General features: G+C 52.5%; 1 protein-coding gene across 1 annotated transcript in view; it reads left to right on the forward strand.

The window, feature by feature from the left end:
- Positions 1-6,120: 6,120 nt before the first annotated feature.
- The window catches only part of Dnah17 (dynein axonemal heavy chain 17), a 106,485-nt gene continuing 94,713 nt past the window's right edge, over positions 6,121-17,892 (forward strand). Inside the window, exons 1-10 of the mRNA XM_074045000.1 lie at positions 6,121-6,465; positions 7,645-7,838; positions 9,049-9,241; positions 9,476-9,575; positions 9,790-9,875; positions 10,038-10,163; positions 11,360-11,512; positions 11,621-11,707; positions 13,207-13,374; positions 13,541-13,657. Coding sequence (XP_073901101.1) covers positions 6,121-6,465; positions 7,645-7,838; positions 9,049-9,241; positions 9,476-9,575; positions 9,790-9,875; positions 10,038-10,163; positions 11,360-11,512; positions 11,621-11,707; positions 13,207-13,374; positions 13,541-13,657 — 1,569 coding nt within the window. The remainder of the gene's footprint in view (positions 6,466-7,644; positions 7,839-9,048; positions 9,242-9,475; positions 9,576-9,789; positions 9,876-10,037; positions 10,164-11,359; positions 11,513-11,620; positions 11,708-13,206; positions 13,375-13,540; positions 13,658-17,892) is intronic.

Below are 17,892 nucleotides of genomic sequence, written 5' to 3' on the forward strand. Positions count from 1 at the left end.
GCCTGGAGCCTGGAGACAATGCTTCCTTCCCCCAAACTCAGAAGCCTCACATTAGGCTGAGGAGAACAAAGGCTGTCTTCTTGACCTTGAACCCTTAGACAGGCTCCTGTGCCTCTGTGACTAGACCCGTCATACAGTCTTCTGGGCCTTCGTCCTGGGTCTGCCTGGGCTGGTCTTGGCAAAGAATCTTATTAATTGGTCCCCAGCCCTTGGTACCTGATCAGCAGCTCTCTTCCCCTTCAGGTCAAAGTCCTTGGCCTGTCTTAGCGACAGCCCTGTTAAGGTTAGGTTAGCAAGAGCCTCGTGGATGTCTCTGAAATTCTGTCCGCTGACCGCTCACCCCATCATGGGCTGGTTGTCATCCGAAGTCAAGACTGCATTTGGAATCAAGCCCAGCTCTTTCCCTCTTGGAACAGTTCTAGCAAAACCTCTCTATGGCCTTTACTGATGTCTGCCCGTTTCTCCTTGGCAGCCTTCATGGTCACACACAGCCCCTCCTCCCAGGATGGCCCTTCCTCTCAGAACAGGCCAGGCAAAGTCCTCTCAGAGTTATACTGTTTTCTGATCCACATGGCTTGGCCCCTGACGTGTGGGGCCTCATCCCAGGGCTAAATGCAAAGACCCAAGGAGGTCCCTCGGTCTCCATTGTGCCCACTCTTGACCTTGGGCAGCTGATAGTTAGGAGGCTTCTTTCTGGCCACACTGCCCTGTTCATGAAAGCAGACTGACCTACCTGCTAGGCCAGTCTGACTGCTGGAGCTCGGCCCTTCCTTTCCACCCAATGCCAGGAGCAAGGACAAACCTGAGCAGGAGGACAGCGACCTCCGCCTCAGTCCCTCTGCTGGAACTCAGAATGAGGACATGCAGCCAGGCCAACACAGCAGAGGGAAGAGGCGGGAGCCTGAGGAGACCCAGATGGCCTGGCCCTACTGTCTGCAAGCATCCCCAGCAGGGAAAATTGTCCTGTGAACTTATTTAATGATGGGTAGTGTCACTTGTGGAGCTTGCCTTCCAAGTCGATCTTTAGAGAAGGGAGTGCCTGGATACCAGCAGAGGAGCCCTCCCAGCTGTCCCCACCCAGCCTGCCCCAGAAGCCTGTGACTGTCAGGAGCAAAGGAAATGAGCAAGTGAGTCCTTGGCTGGCACCCAGCAGGGAGCTGCCTGCACTTTGCTCTGCCCATCTCCCAGTTAGAAAGGTAAATGGTGCGGCTTTGCTCATGCCGCTCTGACTTCTTCCTCAGTCTGGGGTTTCCGTGTGGAAGCAGACCATGTGTCTGCATGAAGGCCGCCTAGAGAAGGGGATTCCTTTTGTGTCTTCACAGTGTGGGGTGTGAGGAGCTGTTGAAACTGACGTCATCATGAGTCAGTCAATGCCAGGCAAGATCCCTGGCGCTGTGGGTTGAGGGCCCCGGGGCATCTCCCCCTCTCCCTCCCACACTCACCATTTTATCATTAGACATTTAGTCCTTGGTGTTTCAGGCTTATGAACTTAGAAGCCCTGGATCAGTACAATTTGGGTAGAAGTTGGAGCAGTTGAAGCCTTGGACTAGTCTTTCTAGAACACTGATCCTTAGAACAGGGATGCAGGTCTGAAGGAAGACGGCCCCATGGCCAAGAAAGTTTGGAGTGTGATAGGTTTAACACATCTCCTTACACCAGGACTTCTCGGAACCTTTGTCCTTTCAATGACAGCTCTCGAAAGCCTGCCATGGGCCAGGCACAGTGCCAGATCCTGGAGGGGCCATGCTTATCAGATGTGTGGGCACCAGAATGAGCGAGGCAAGCGATTGTGTGAATGACTGGTTGCAGCCATGAAGGGCGTTTTCTGGGGGCACAGGAGCCGAAAGAGCTGTGGGGGAGCCTGAGTGGAAGGGCACGCAGCTGTGGTCCTGAGGGTGGGGTAGGTGTGGCCGCACGTGTATGCATGTGTTCATGAGTGTGCAGACACATGTGTGAGTGCAGAATTCTAGGCCAGGTAGCAAGGCCCTACTGTGGAGCTGAAAGAGGCCAGTGTGGCCAGAGTCCGGGGCAGGGTTGGGCCCAGGGGTGAGAAGTAAGGGGTAGGGTAGGAACCAAATTTTATGGGGTCCATTGAGAGTATTTGGATTTTATCCTAAGAGAGTCAGGAAGCTGTTGTGGGCTTTAAGTGGGGTGTTGATATGGCAATGTCTTTTTAAAAGATGCTGGTGATGGGAGGCAAGAGTAGGTATAGACAAGTGAACGAGGATAGCCACAGACTCACTGAGGACAAGGGCAGCTTGGGCCAAGAGCAGTGGGAGGTGGGCAGAGTTCAGAGACGTTGAGATGCACTGTTGGCTGGTAACAGCCAGGATCCTCACTGGGCACCTGAGCAGCTAAAGGGTCACTAAGTGATCCAAGAAGCCCTGAAGGAAGACTAGATGGGGGAGGGGGAGGAAGAAGTCAGTTTATACACACTGAGTTTTTAGGGGACCTGTGAGGACTTCAGGTAGTAGCCTGGAGCTCTGAGGAACCCAGCAGGTGTAGAAACTGACAACTCTTCCATGGAATCTCCTTCATCCCTCTATGTAGACAAGTGATCACATGGATGCCAGTTAGAAACTACATTTCCCAGCCTCCCATGCAGCTAGTTGTGGCCATGTGACTAAGCATGGACCAATAGGGTGTGAGAAGAAGCAAAAAAGAGAAACCTCTGTATTGAGCCAGAAAAGTCACTTCCCTCCAGGTTACTCTTCCCCCTTTCCAGGAACTGGTCCAGGAAACAGGGAGGAAACCAGACAGGAATTTCTTTCTGAGTTCAACATCAGGTTATTCTTGCTAGTGTATAGAAATACAGCTGATTTTTGCATATCACTCTTACATCCTAGTAGGACACTATGGGGTATGCATGTAGTTTCAGCTACTTGGAAGGCTAAAGCAGGAGAATTACTTGAGCCTAGGAGTTCAAGGCCAGCCTGGGCAACATAGCAAGATCACACCTCAAAAACAAAACAAACAAACAAAAAACCCTCCTGTTCTGCAACCTGGCTGGATAGCTATACAGGATTTTCTACATACAAGATCACATTGTTGTGAATGGTGAGAATTTTACTTCTTTTCCTATTTGAATTGCTTTTATTTTCCTTTCCTTGACAGCTTTCATGGCTGGAGACTTTAGAGCATCGGTAAGGAGCAGAGGTGATGAGTGACCTTCTTGTCTTTCTTGTTCCTGACCTTAGGAGAAGCAGAAAGCAGTTGATCCCAGTGGAAGCTCAGAGGTACAAGAAGAAAAAGAAAAGGATGAACATGGGGGGGGGGGTGATGAATATTTACGTAAATACCAGCTACTTAACTACATCATTAATAACTAAGGTTTTAGAATTAAAATTTATGACAACCACTATGGTTTTAATGTGCCCTCTCCTCAGATTTCATGGGCTGAAACCTGGTCTCCAATACAGCAGTGTTGGGAGGTGACAGGATCAGGGATGAATGGGTTGATCCATCTGTAAAATAATAGAGAGTGGCTTTGTTATAAAGGTGAGCTCTGTCTAGCACAATTGTGCAGATTCAACACAGGGTGCCCTCTACCACGTTGCGGTGTAGCACGACGGCTTGTACTAGATGCTGAGAAGATGCCCACCCCTGCCTGTGGCCTTCCTCGCCTGCAGAGCCATGAGCTAAATAAACCTGCATTCTTTATAAGTTGTCCACTCTGTGGTATCCGGGTACAGCAACAGAAGGCAGGCTAACAAAGAGTGTCTGAATCAGGAGAGACCGGAAAACCGTTCCACTTCTCCTGCCTGGTCCAGGAAGAGCAGAAGTGATGAGTGTGCGGCTGTGACACGACAGGACAGATGCTGTGATTTCCATGGACTTCTAGAAAGAAAGCAAGAGTGCAAAAACCAAGTTAATTACAGCTTAGAGTAGGACATAATAAAAATGGTTTAATCCAGAAGAAGGCAAGAAAGGAAAGGGAACGTGGATGAGGCCAGACAAACAGAAAGCACACAATATGACGATAGATGCAAATCCCAACGCCAGTCATTCCATGAACTGAAAATGGATTGCATGCACCCGTTCAGAGGCAAAGCGTGCTTGGTTGAGTTTGAAGAATTACAGCTTAGGCCGGGTACAGTGGCTTGTGCCTGTAATCCCAGATACTCGGCAAGCAGAGACTGGAAGGATTACAGTTTGAGGCCAGCCCAGGCAAAAAGTTAGCAAGATCCGCACCCCCTTCCTCTCAACCAACAAGCTAGGTGTGGTGGTGCATATCTGTAATCCCAGCTACTGGGGGTCTTAGGTAGGATTGTGGTCTGAGGCCAGCCCCAAACAAAAATGCAAGACCCTATCAGATAGATAACTAAAGAAAAAAAAAAAAAGAAAGAGGACCGGGGCATAGCTCAAGTGGTACAGCATCTGCCTAACAAGTGCAGGGCCCTGAGTTCAAACCCCAGTACCGCCAAAAAAAAAAAAACCACAAAAAAAAAAAAAAACCATAGAATTTGGGGTCAGGGTGGAACTCAGTGTAGAGCACTTGCCTAGCATGTGCAAGGCCCTAGGTTTGACCTCCAGTGCCAAAAAACAAAACAAAAATGTATAAGCCAAGGAGAAGGTTCTAGAAGTCCCAGGTACCCTGAGGAAACTTCCAGAAGTTCTGTGGCAGTTGGAGCCCCTCGAGGGACGGGAGCCATTTCCTTTCCTGGCTTGGGAAACGGTTTGTCCCACTCACCACAGGAGCAGACACTTGTGTGAAGCCGGTAAGCAGCTAAGAATGGTGTCCAGTGGTTGGGGGAGAACCAAGGGGGCCTCAGAACGCAGAGGGAGCCCAGGTCCTGGAGGACCCACCACCCACTCAGCAGTGGCCCTGCTCCCCACCTGGAGCAGTTGGGGGCCTGGGCCAGCATGGCAGCTGCTGATGACAGACCTGGCCCCTCCCCAGGCTCCCAGCCTGTCCTGAGTGAGTTCTGCCTCCACCCACTGACTTCTCCCAGAATCCCCCCACCTGGGGGCCTGGTCCAGTGGCCACCCCTGGAGAAGCCTTCCTGTCCCCATCAGGAGCACAACATGGGATAGCACTGTTTGTTATCTGCCACCTCCTGGCCAGCACTCCAGGAAAAGGCAGGGCAGGAATCTGAGACGAGACCATCTGATGGATGGGGAAGGAACCATGGAGGACCTGGGGTCCCTCACATGACAGACGCGGGGTGTAGGAGTCCACCTCAATGCTATTCTCAGAAGAAAACTGATTTTGTAAAAGCCCAAACCCCAAATAAGCAAACTAGAGCGTTTCCTTTAACTTGGATAACGCCACCAATTTCGCAGGACACGCAGGAAAATACCCTTAAAATAAGAGCACAGTGCCCATCTTAAGGAACTCCCAGAGTGGGGTGGCCAACTCAGCAGCAAAGCCCTCGGGGACACCTGACAAGCAGTGTGGCTCCTCCGAGTGGCAGAGTTGCCAGTGGGGTCCACTTTGTTCACAGATGGGCTGCGTCTGGTGGGTTTTGCTCCCCGACTTCCCTGGGTTCCTGCTCACTGCGGGTACCTGCCCAGTGTGCTCTCACAGTGAGACTGAGGCCCCGAGAAATCCCAGGTCACTGCAAAAGCACCCGAGGTATTCCTGCTGCCGTTCCACACGGCTGCTTTTGCCACAAGGTAGTTAGTGACTGGGGTGGCATCCCAGCTCTTCCACAGGACGTGTCTTTTGGGGACTGCAGACTAATGATGTCAAGGGTGCACCACTGCCGGTGTGAAGGTGGAGGCTCACCCCGAACTTCACACCTGCCTCCTCACTTTCTGCCCCATCGTCTCCACACTGTATGGGGGTGTCGCTCCCTCTTATCTATCTCTTCAGCATATTAACTTTATGGTCACAAGTAACACAAGCACACGGCACTCATTACACAGTTATGTCAACTGCTGTGACACCCACAGCAGGAGGGGGACAAGTGTCCAGCCAGAGCAAGTGGACATGACTGGCTTGCCCCACCTCCCCCACCAACCCATCCACAGCTAAGAAACTTGTCATGAGCCTTTTCGACTTTGCTTGTTTGGGACAGAGATTTCCTGTGGTCCTGGGATGGTGGGGAAATGGGAAGCCCAGGTAGCCCCTGTCCTCTGTTCACTTTACAGAGGACCTTGGTGCAAGGAGTGGCCGCCATGACGACTCCACAGGACATCAGACTTGAGTACTTGGAGCAAATTGCTACCATGCTTCTCAAGTTCAAGCCAGACAAGTGGAGTAAGTTGGTTGGAGCAGAGGAGAACATGACCTTGTTCACAGAATTCTTTGAAAAGCCTGACATCCCCGTGCTGGTGCTCACTCTCAATGTCGCCGGCATGCTCGTCCCCTGCCTTGGCTTCCCCGAGTCCCTCAAGAGCAAAGGGGTTTACTTTATCAAGTCGAAGCCGGAAAATATCAACAAGGACAATTACAAGACCCGCCTCCTCTATGGGGACATCAGCCCTGCACCCGTGGACCAGTTGATTGCCGTTGTGGAAGAGGTGTGTGCATCCAGGCCGGCTGGGGGACCAGGGGTTCGAAGCACAGGAGTTACCATCTTTGTTCCTCAGACTTTCAGTGAGGGACCCAAGAGCTGTTTGAGTGTAGTCAGGGGCCCAGCAGCTTCTCCTGGAAGCTGGTTAAAAATGCAGACAGACCTGCCTCCATGCATGACCTCCAGGTGAAGCCATGGGAGTCTGAGAAGTGCTGCCCTTGGCACTACTGCCGCCTGCCTGTGCTGGGGACAGCCTGTGCCATGGGTGCAGAGGTGTGGGCCACCCGTGTACCACTAGGAAGGGTTCCCCTGAAACTTAGAGTAGAAAGGGGACATTTTCTGCCCTCTGTTCCTGTCCTGTCTGCTCCAGCTCTTAGCAGGTGCAGTGGTGGGGGGGCACTCTGGAAACCAGGCAGGCACAGGCTGACTTACCCAGCCTTCCAGAATGAGGACCTGGGTCCCTGCCAGTATACATCCAAAGAGAAGCAAACACAAAACCAAGGGCCACCTAGCAGGGCCCAGGTTGAGGTGATCGCAGGGCTTCTTAGCCTTGAGTCCCAGACTTGGGAGCATAGCAGGCTTGGTCAGCTCAGTCCCCATACAAACTGCCACAGATTCAGGGCTTCGGCCACAGACCCTTGGTCTCCCACAGTTCTGGAAGCTGAGGTCTGAGACCAGATGTTAGCTGGTTGGTTCTTCTGAGGCCTCTGTGCTTGACTTGGCTCCTCCCTGGGTCCTCACATGGTCTTCTGTATGTGTGTCTGTGTGCTCGTTTCTTCTTTCTATGGGACAGGAGTCCTGTTGGATTAGGGCCCAGCCTACTGACCTCATTTACCTGAATTACCTCTTTAAAAGCCTTATCTCCAATTGCAGTCACATCCCAAGATGTAGGGGCTTGGGGACACTGCCCAGCCCATCACAGCCTCCTGGGCAGCTCATAGTGTGTGGTGCCACCATTGAAAAATCTGGGTCTCCCTTCTTGGAGAGGGGTTGGCCACTGAAAGACAAGGGAGCTGCGCTGTTGTCACTGTTCCAAAAACCCCAACTGCTCCCACTCTTGGTGTGGAGGAAAAACCCTACTTTCCCAGGCTTGTGAGCACCAAGCTCCTCCAAGTCCTCCAGGAGGCCTGGCTCCCTGGAGTGGTCAGGGAAGGCCAAACTGAATGGTAGCTGTGTCTCCTTTCAGGTCCTCTACTCTCTGCTAAACCAAAAAGAGAACATGGATGGATGGCCCCAGGTGGTCTCCGAAGACATTGTCAAGCAGGTCCACAAGCTGAAGAATGAGATGTTTGTGATGGGGGGCAAGATCAAGGGGAAAACACTGCTACCCATCCCAGAGCACCTGGGGAGCCTGGACGGCACGCTGGAGTCCATGCAGAGGTGGGTGGACACCACCAGGCTTCCTATAATTGGCTGGACAGGGAAGTTCCTGAACAGTGACCACAGCTGACACAATGTGTCATTGTAGATTGGCTTTGTGTTTTGAAGCTAATGGAAGGTTTGAGTGCAAGAGGATGCCATTGGGTGGTGCCAAGTCTGTCATACATGGTACGAGGGTAGGAAAGGAGGAGGTGTGGAAGCCCCTGGAATTCCACTCTGGCAATCACCGAGCAGCATCTACGCCCAGGAAGGGACCCACCTTCACTCTGTCCCCTCCATTATGCATGTGTGTAATCACCGCATGGCACACACAAGTCATCGCAGCTGTTCACATAGGAAGCAGCATGCAGGAGCTGAGGGGCAGAGAGAAGGAATGGAAGGAGTTTTTGGCAGGTGGATGTGAGTCTAGGTAGAGGCTTTGACATCCCAGAGGCCCTGGGAAGTCCAAGAAATCCCAAGACATTCTGACACACCTGCCCGGCCACCATTTGCATATGCCTTCACATGTGAGACTAAAACTCTTACCAGTGTGACAACTTGTCCACAATGAGTATATGAGGGTGACTGCTCCAGGGGCTGGTCCTCCACGGATCATTCACCAAGGTCTCCACACAAGGCCTGTGGAGGCTCCATCAGAATGATGGGACTGACCATCTTTTTTTTTTTTTTTAAATATATACATTTTTATTTAAAAAATTAAAATCAATAAATAGGAAAAAATTTTTTAAAAAATGAGCAAATATGCCAACTTAGTTCCAGGTGGGGCAATACGTCTGACTTTTTATTTTCTTTGTACTATTCTGCAGTTTTAAAATAAAATAGATATTAGTTGTTGATTTATTTATTTTTTTTATTATTTTATTATTCATATGTGGGACTGAACCATCTTAACACGGAGTTTGTTTCAGAGTCCCAGCCCTTCTTCCTCTCATGTCCAGACACCAGCGTGTCTGATAACTCCCACCCCTCACTCTCTCACTCTTCCTACCTGGGGGACTTAGGAAATTCTCTGCCCCACCCTCCACGAGGTGGCTGGAACATTGTTGCAGAGGTATAAGACCAGACATGGCTCTGCTGCTGGTGGCTTGGTGTCCCCCAGCTGCAGGCTACTAGGGGAGGGACAGATGGAGTCCCTCCCAGAAGGCACAGGGCTCAGAGGAACCCACGAGTGCATTGCCATGAGAGCATCATCCTGACCTGTACTTGGCAGGATCCCCTCTTCCCTGGACAACTCGCTACTACACGCCATCGAGACCATCATTATTGACTGGTCCCACCAAATCCGGGACGTTCTGAGCAAAGACTCTGCCCAGGCCTTGCTGGATGGGCTGCACCCCCTGCCCCGGGTCGAGTTCGAGTTCTGGGACACCCGGCTGATGAATCTTCAGTGCATTCACGAACAGGTAGGGCCTCTGCCCCACCATGGTGGCTGAGTCCTACCCACGGCCCAGCAGTCAGCAACTCCATCCCTGCTGGGCAATCTGGACCAGCACTCAGCCCCTTGCTGACTTCCCAGCGACCCTGAGGTGCTCTGATGGTCCATGTGAATTCCTTAGCTCCAGTGGCCACAAGTCAGGTTGCCCTCATCGTACGGAATTCGAGTTCAATGGAAAACCTTGTGTTGTTCTCCTTCTTAGCTAAACAGACCCAAAGTGAACAAGATAGTTGAGATCCTGGAAAAAGCCAAAAGCTGCTACTGGCCAGCCCTGCAAAACGTTTACACGAATGTCACTGAAGGTGAGTTCCTGATGAAGCCACCAGCCTTCTGGGAAGGGCTGGGATGAGCTATCACCAACCCCAGGGTTTACATCTTTCCCACGAGCAGTTTCCTTAGCCCCCTCCTCCTGTTTCTTGAAGAAGCAGGTGCCATGAAGCCTCCAGAGCTGCCCAGGCACCATTTCTGACCGGCTTTCCCTACCATAGTGACACGGCTTGTTCTTGTTACACTCAGGGCTGAAGGAAGCCAATGATGTCGTTCTCTACCTGATGCCCCTGCGTATCTTGTTAGAAGAGACGGAACAGGCTGACTTCACGTCGGTGCGTTGGCAGAGAACTCCCTCTATAGGGGTGGGGGCTGTCTCATGTTTGGGGGCCCAGGGAACTTCAGCCCTCTTGGTTGTCACCAGCTCCTGGAAGCCCAACACTAGCCATGGGAAGGGGAAACCTGAGACAATATGACATAGGCCCGTCTCTCCCCAGCTCCCCACCTTCATCGCCAAGGTGCTGGACACCATCTGCTTCATCTGGGCCACCTCTGAGCACTACAACACGCCCTCCAGGGTCATCGTCATCCTGCAGGAATTCTGCAACCAGATCATCGAGATGGTGACCTCACCCTCCCCTCCCCACTCCTCTCCACTCCTCCCCTCCCCTCCCCTCCCTACTCCTCCCCAGTCCTCTCCTCCCCTCCCCTCCCTACTCCTCCCCACTCCTTCCCCCTCCTCGCCACTCCTCCCCTCTCCTCACCACTCCTCCCCTCCCTTCCCCACTCCTCCCCTCCCCTCCCCACTCCTCCCCACTCCTTCCCTCCTCCCCACTCCTCCCCTCCCCACTCCTCCCTACTCCTCCCCACTCCTCCCCACTCTTTCCCTCCCCTCCCCACTCTTCCCCACTCCTCCCCTCCCCTCCCCAGTCTTCCCCAGTCCTCTCCTCTCCTCTCCTCCCCACTCCTCCCCTCTCCACTCCTCCCCACTCTTCCCCACTCCTCCCCTCCCCTCCCCAGTCCTCCCCTCCTCCCCTCCCCTCCCCACTCCTCTCCACTCCTCTCCTCTCCACTCCTCCCCACTCCTCCCCTCCCCTCCCCAGTCCTCCCCAGTCCTCTCCTCTCCCCTCCCCTCCCCTCCCTACTCCTCCCCAGTCCTTTCCTCTCCTCCCCACTCCTCCCCTCTCTACTCCTCCCCACCCCTCCCCACTCCTCCCCACTCCTCCATGTCCCTCAGCGGTTTACGACAGGCCCAAAGCGTCGGCCTTAACTCCTCAGCCCCGAGCTGAGGCCCACTCCTCCTGGTGGTGTTCTAGACTTTTCCCAGGACCTGGGCCTTGCTCCTGCATATGGAGGGAGGATGAAAAGGAAAGGAGGGCGGAGGAGGAGAAAACTGAGACCCTAGACTTAGGCACTTTGTGGGTTTATCTGGTCCTGCACCGAGTCACGCCATGTATCCCTTTCCTTCTCCCTTTCACCAGCACAGTTAGCAGCCATGAGTGCTGAACCACAGAGGGGCAACCCGGCCACTTACGTTCATTAAAAGCAAGCTTGCACCCGCCTGCAGGAGGTTGCGTCTCCCTCCCTGTTTCTGCCGCAGCTTTGTGTGGGATGAGAGGCCAAGTCTGGAAGCCGCTCGGCCTCCTCAAAACAGCCCTGCAGTTGGCACTGAGGCTGGGCCACGGACCCAAGGGACAGTCCCTGTGTCCAAGGAAGCAGATCATGGGGATTGTTCCTTTCCTGCACTTGCTGTGCCACAGCCTCACTCTGGGGGACTCGGCAGGGATATCTTAGGATGTCTGTCTTCTCTTTTGTCCAGACTCGATCCTTCCTGAGCCCAGAGGAAGTGCTGAAAGGCTTGCAGGGCGAAATTGAGGAGGTCCTTAATAACATCTCACTGTCTGTGAACGTCCTGAAGGAGCTCTTCCGGGCCTACGACTTCTGCTGCAAAAACATGAAGCTTTTCTTCAAGGTACCTCCTGACTCCAGAGCACGGATCAGGGCGGGAACACCTCCAACATGCAGGCAGGTGGGATTGCAGCAAGCATGCACCCTCCCCTGCCCTTTCTCTCTCCTGAAGGACAAGGAAATTGTACCATGGGAGTTTCCTTCTTCCCTGGCGTTCTCCAGAATGAACTCCTTCTTCCACCGAGTGCAGACCATCGAGGTAAACACGCTGCTTTGCTCTTCCTCACCTCATTCCCCAGACTGCCTGCTTTAGAATGGCTTCCCAGGGTTGGGGAGCATTTGCCTAGCGATCTGTCAGGGGCCCTGAGTTTAATCCCCAGCACTGCCAAAACACTTAAAAAAAACCTGGACTAATCTCCCAGTAAGGAAAATAAAAGTGTAGACCAAACACCTGTGTCATGTGGGAACTGAGTCTTTGAGGCCGTGTCCTCTGTGCCTGGAACTTCGCCAAGGACAGAAGTGACCCACTGGTGGCTTCTCTGTTTGCGCATTCTGTCCTTGAGCAGACTAATGACAAGTTAAATGACCATTGTAAGGAAGCCTGGAGGGCAAAAACAGAGTTGATGGGACTAAATTATCAGAAAGGAAGCCTTAAGACTCTGTGTGGACACAGAGCGACACATACGGTATTAAAACTTACACGATGGCCTTCTCTGGGGAGGAGAGCTGAGGATGGTGGAGACTGGTGGGGAAAGAAAGTCTGGCCTTTTGCTTTGTATCTTCTGCATGGTGTGACTTTTTAAAAATCTTTATGCCTGTGTGACTAATGTCATTAAAAAGGGACAAATGACCCTGGAGCCACTGATGGTTGATTTCAGGATGGACAGTGTGTTGGCTTCTCCCAGTTCTCACCCACAAGTCTGGGAGCAGAGGAAGGACCCACTTGGAACTCTGGAATTTAGTTTGGTTTGTTTTTTCTCTTTTTACAGCACTGGGATTTGAACTCACAGCCTGTTGCTTGCTAGGCAGGTGCTTAACCACTTACATTTAGATCACAGTGTTTATTCATGCCCTAAGGCTCTCAACCTGAGAGGTCGAAGGTCACAGCCAAAAGCTATTGGCTCCTACATTACAGGAGCTGATAGGATGAAGTTTCTGTGGAAGAGGAGACTTTGGGGGCCAGAAAATGTCTTATTGTCCACCCCCAGTAGTCCTGTCCTCCACCTTGGCCAGAAGAGCCCCAGAGTTCACGGCGTGGCTAGCTTTTGCTATGGTCTTTTGGCTGATACATCATGGACCCCAGGAGGAGGCCTCCTCCACTCCCCCTCACTCAGCTCCAGCCCGGGGGGCGGGGGGAGCAACACCACCTCTTCAGGAGCACCCCCTCGGCACTGCCTGACCCTGGGCTTGGCACGCAGAAAATGCACGTGCTACCACGTGCCTTGGGGACCTCAGGCATCCGCTTCCTCTCAGTGTGGACGCCTTCCAGGCAGCAGGGAGCGCAGAGCACAGCCAAAGCACCAGACGCCACCGCCCGCCTTTCCTGCCCCTTCTGATGCCGGGGAAGTGGGATATTCTGCAGGCGCCTTTTGCTTAAGCAACTGAACAGCGAACCAGACGGACGGCGCGGAGTGGGGTGATGGTGCTGCACGCTCTGTCTGCTGGCTCAGAGCTAGATTAGCGACTGGTCTTTGGCTCCAGAGAGGAACGGCCACGGAGTAATGAGGATTTTTCCTTTCTTCCTCTACCACCTACTAGGAGCTTTATAAAACTGCTGTTGAGTTTCTGAAGCTGGAGAAAATCGAGATGGGGGGAATTCGAGGCAATGTCCTCGGGAACCTGGTGACGCAGATTTACGACGAGGTCTTCGAGCGGGTGAAGGTCTTTGCTGAGTGCAAATATGACCCTCTGGACCCCGGAGACTTGGTAAGGAAGTCCTGCGTGGACTGGCGAAGGCGGGGCGAGGAAGCACTGAGATACCCCAGCCCGGGGATTCACTTAGGCTCAACCCTGACACCGCCCAGTCTGGTGGAGGCTTTACAGCGACCGCCTGCCCTGCCTGTCATGTTCACGACATTTCATTTACTTTTAGAGTTTTGACAATGATTACACTGACTTTGAGATCAAAATTCAAGATCTGGACAGGCGGCTGGCCACGATCTTCTGCCAAGCCTTCGATGACTGCAACTCCATCGAGTCCTCAGCAAAGGTGAGCGAGCTGACCAAGTGTCCGTAGCAGCGGTGCCAGTTCTGGCAGGTCCTAGGGATGCACCAGACACCTTCACTTAGCTGAGCTGGGCCGAGGGAGCCCACGCCTCAGCATGGGGCAGCAGGGAGCACCCCGAGTGTGTCTGGCATCTCAGAGGAACAGAAGAAAGCGGCTGGGAAGCTCAGTTTAAAAGTGTCCATTTATCCTCCTCTGACTTAGTGTCCCCGCCACCTAGAAGGAATGAAAGCTACACAGAGATCAAAGTGTAGCTTGGTTTTTGGCCCCAGGGGTTCCACACATCAGGTCCTGTGACCTGATAGACCAGTGGCGAAGGGCAGAGAAAAGACGTTTGTTACATGGCACAGGCAAGGATGCTGCGGGAAGGGAGAGGGTCAGCACTTCCGCTCATCTTCTTTGGTACAAATGTGAGCTGTAGGTTTAAACAGAAGAAGAATCAGGGTAGGGGAAGAGGTGTGCAAAGTGTGGCCTGGATGGTCATTAGCAGGGAACCTGGATTTGTTATCACTGTCATCACTTGAGGGGGGCACTTTTGTCCCCATAGATGATTCCTCTTGCTCCAGAGTACAGCCTCCTCATTACAGTGGCTGGTCCTCATTTGGGGGTGGTCTGTGCTGTGACAGCTCTGATGTTCCTTTCCTTGGGGAGTAGTTTCTGTCCCTTGTCATACAGATGTCATCATCAGTCCTGTCCTTCCTGGAACCCCAGGTGAGTGCAGGAGGGAGACTCAGAGCAAAGGAGACAGACACAACATGGAGGCAGAGATGCCAGGCTGTTCTCCTGCTTCTAGGTCCTCTTTGGACATGTACAGGCTCAAGCGAGGAGTCAGGAACCAGTGCTTTTCAGCAAAAGCAGTTTGGGATTTTTGTTTTGTCTTGTTGTTGTTTGAACTAGGATTTGAACTCAGGGTCTTACGCTTACTAGGGAAGCACTACCACCTGAGGCATGCCTCCAGCACTTTTCACTTCAAGTTAATTTTTGCACATAGTGCAAAAATTAGTGCACATAGTGCACATAGTGGGAGCTATGGCCTCCCACATAGCTGGGGTTGTAGGTGTGCTCCACCACACCTGGCTTATTTGTTGAGATGGGTCTCGTAAACTTTTTGCCCCATTTGGCCTCTAACTGAACTCTTCCCCCTTTCTGCCTCCTAAGTAGCTGGGCTTATAGCTGTGAGCCACCTTGCCCAGCAAACAAAAGCAATTTCTAAGTACCTGTTATGAAGGTACCGGCAAGCCTGCCTCCTAGCACGCAGGTGGCCGTCGTCTCCTTGTGTCTATTCACTGGGGGGACAGAGAGCACAAACAAGCTCTCCCTCCCCCAGAGGTCCCGCCTCCTACCACCATCGCCCATCTTTAGGGTTAGGGTGACACAAACATGCACGACAAAAGCATTCATCCGGGTAAACATCCTATTGCTAACAGGAGTTCTCTCTGGGTAGTGGGGTTTGTGCTAGTATTTCTCCATCCTCAGTGTTCTCTTCTATGATGTCCAGGTTCTGTGCATTAAGTGGATTGGGCTTTTATCATTACGAAAGGTAAATGTTGTTATAAAAAGAGCACTATAAAAACAGGTCATAGAGAGTCAGGTGTGGTTGCGCATGCCTGTAATCCCAGCACTTGGGAGGCAGGAGGACTGTGAGTTTGAGGCCAGCCCGAGCTTGAGAAAAGTACCATAGAAAAGCACCAATCAAAGAAAAACACAAACAACCAATACACAGAGATATCTTAAGTTTGACTTCACGAATAGTCAGAAAAAGGCAAGGACCAGGGCAGTAAGTGGCTGACGTCAGAGCCGTTGCTGATCCCTGTAGAAAGAAGGCTGGGTAGAGAGTTTGTCCTCCGTCATCTCGGTTCACATGGTTGGGGGCCTGCAAATGAACTAAGGGTCCAATTGACAAGGCCACTGCAGGTGTACAAGACTAAGGAAGAGGTTGTCTGAAATGCTGGAGAGCAGCTGAGGTCGTCAACTTAGAAGAGGAACGGGGGACAGGCTGCTGCAAGGCAGGAGGGGCTTTTCCTTAAGGAAAGGCAAATGGGCCTCTGGGGAGCAGGCCAGCTGGGGATGATGTTTGTGCTGCGGGAGAGGCGGTGGTTAGACTCCCTGCAGAGGGGGCTATGGCAGCTCTGATTTAGTCAGACAGGGAGCAGGGAAAGGCTTCTTCCCGCATCTCCTGAACCTCAAATGTCTGCAGTGTTGAGTGCCCTTCATACCAGTTCTGAAGCAAGTGGCCCCTACAGACCTGAGTGGCCCCATCTGCTCCAGGTCCCACCACTCCTTATCATTCCAGTCTAGCCCATTTCATGCATTTTTGGGACCAGCCTGGCTGGACCAGGGGCTGATACAGGCCTTGGTGTGTGTGGTTGGAGTATCTCTGGAGAACAGGTGTCCTGCCTTGAGAGGATAAATGCTTGGCTAGCCTGTTTTTCTGTCTCTGCTTAGTTTTATTTGCATCTGCCCGCTGTGAAACTCAGAGCCCATCTCCCCCTCACTTTGTAAGCCTGGAGTTCCCTCGGATGCTATGATGCCCATGGGAGAGGCCCAGAAACGATGGCAGGGTCTTAGGGCCCAGGAAGATGATAGCTCCTGGAATTCCCAAACAGGCTCTTTGCTAAGCTCTCGCCTGTTATTGCTCCCCACCCCCATGTTACCTTCTCAGACAGGTCAAGAAACCTGCTCCTGGTCACACAGCTAGTCAGCAAGTGGAGGAACCAGAATCCCAGGCCAGCTCTGAGTTCCACTGTGTCCAATGCCCCTTTTTGGAACCACTCAGATGGACAGGCTCCCATGACCTTGAAGGCAACCATGGTGGCCAGGGTGGTAGTCATCTTTCTGGAAGATGCCAGAGCTGGACTTCCTGGGAATGAACTGGGGATCCAGGAAACCCTGCCCCCCGGCCCTCTTGCTGAGCCCAAAGATCTCTCCGAAGCAAATGCTAGGGTATTCCTTTGCCTTTTAAGCATTATTTTTAAAAGTGCACACGTGCAGGCACTTGAAGCTATACCAACAAGTCAGTCTTGGCTCAGTTGGCACTCCAGGCCAAATATCAATGAATGCAAATTCATGCAGCGCCTCCTTGCTGTGGCTAAAGAAAAACTGAGCCAGTTAATGCTCGTTAAAGCATAGTAAGGCAGACTTTATTCAGGACGATTGTGTTAGGGACAGGGCCATTGCAGTGGGGGTCCTCCACTCTGAGGACAGCCTGGGAGAGTGGGATCAACAGCTAAGGGGCAGACAGAGGCAGGGGATGGACAGAAACAAGGGTCAGGGGGGTTTTCGCTAAACCAGCCCAGCAGGATTCTTGCTGGAACCAGGCCAGGAGGAGCAGAGACCACCTGAGGGCGGTGGGGGTGAGGAGCCCAGCCATATGTCAAAGGGGGCTTCTTGCTAATTTAACTTGGCTAACACTGGATGTCACAAGGATGTACACGGGTGGCCTAGGAGGGGTCAGAAGCCTGACTTGAGTTTGGCCAAGCCCAGAATTTTTGTCAGTGTTCCCTGCATGGAACGCTCTTCCCCAGAGAAGTCCTCCTTTACTTACTTGCATTCAAATGCCATCTGGCCACAGAGGCCTCCCTCCTCCTCCCTACGTGGCAGCTTCTCCCCGCTCCCCGTGTTCTCCTCCCTTCCCCGGTTGGGTTGATGGGCGTTTCTTCTTGGCTCAGTCCTCCCTGGTGTTCTACTGGGCTTCGTTGGCCTGTTTCATTGCCCTCCCAACCAGGAGGCGTGTGATTTGGATTCACTTAGGACCTAGCCCAAAACAGAGTAGGAGCTTTTGAGCTTTCACTGTGGGACAGAAGTGGCCGTAGCTGAGGGAAATTGGTTACTTGGGACATTGCAGGAGATGGCTTTGTGCTGGTGTAGTGCTTTGGCGTGGAACCCTGATGGGCTGTTGACACAAAGCTTCAGTTCTTTAATTTGGAGACCCCAATGATTTGGTCTCCAGTTATAAGGCCAGGTGTGAGGGAGAGCATTGGGTTGGCCAGATTGCTGGCCTGTTGCCTCTTGGAGCCCTTACCATGGCTGGGACCCCCAGAATACGGTATTGATTGGTTTTCCCTGTCTGTGGCAAATAACCCAGAGAACAACTTGAAAGGAGGAAGACTTATTTTGGTTCAGAGTTTCAAAGTTTTCAGTCCTTGCTTGGCTAGCTCCTGTTGCTTTGGGCCTAAGGTGAGAGTAAAGAGCACGGCAGGGAGCATGGGGATCAGCGAGGT

Source organism: Castor canadensis, chromosome 11, assembly GCF_047511655.1.
Source record: "Castor canadensis chromosome 11, mCasCan1.hap1v2, whole genome shotgun sequence".
NCBI classification, from domain to species: Eukaryota; Metazoa; Chordata; class Mammalia; order Rodentia; family Castoridae; genus Castor; species Castor canadensis.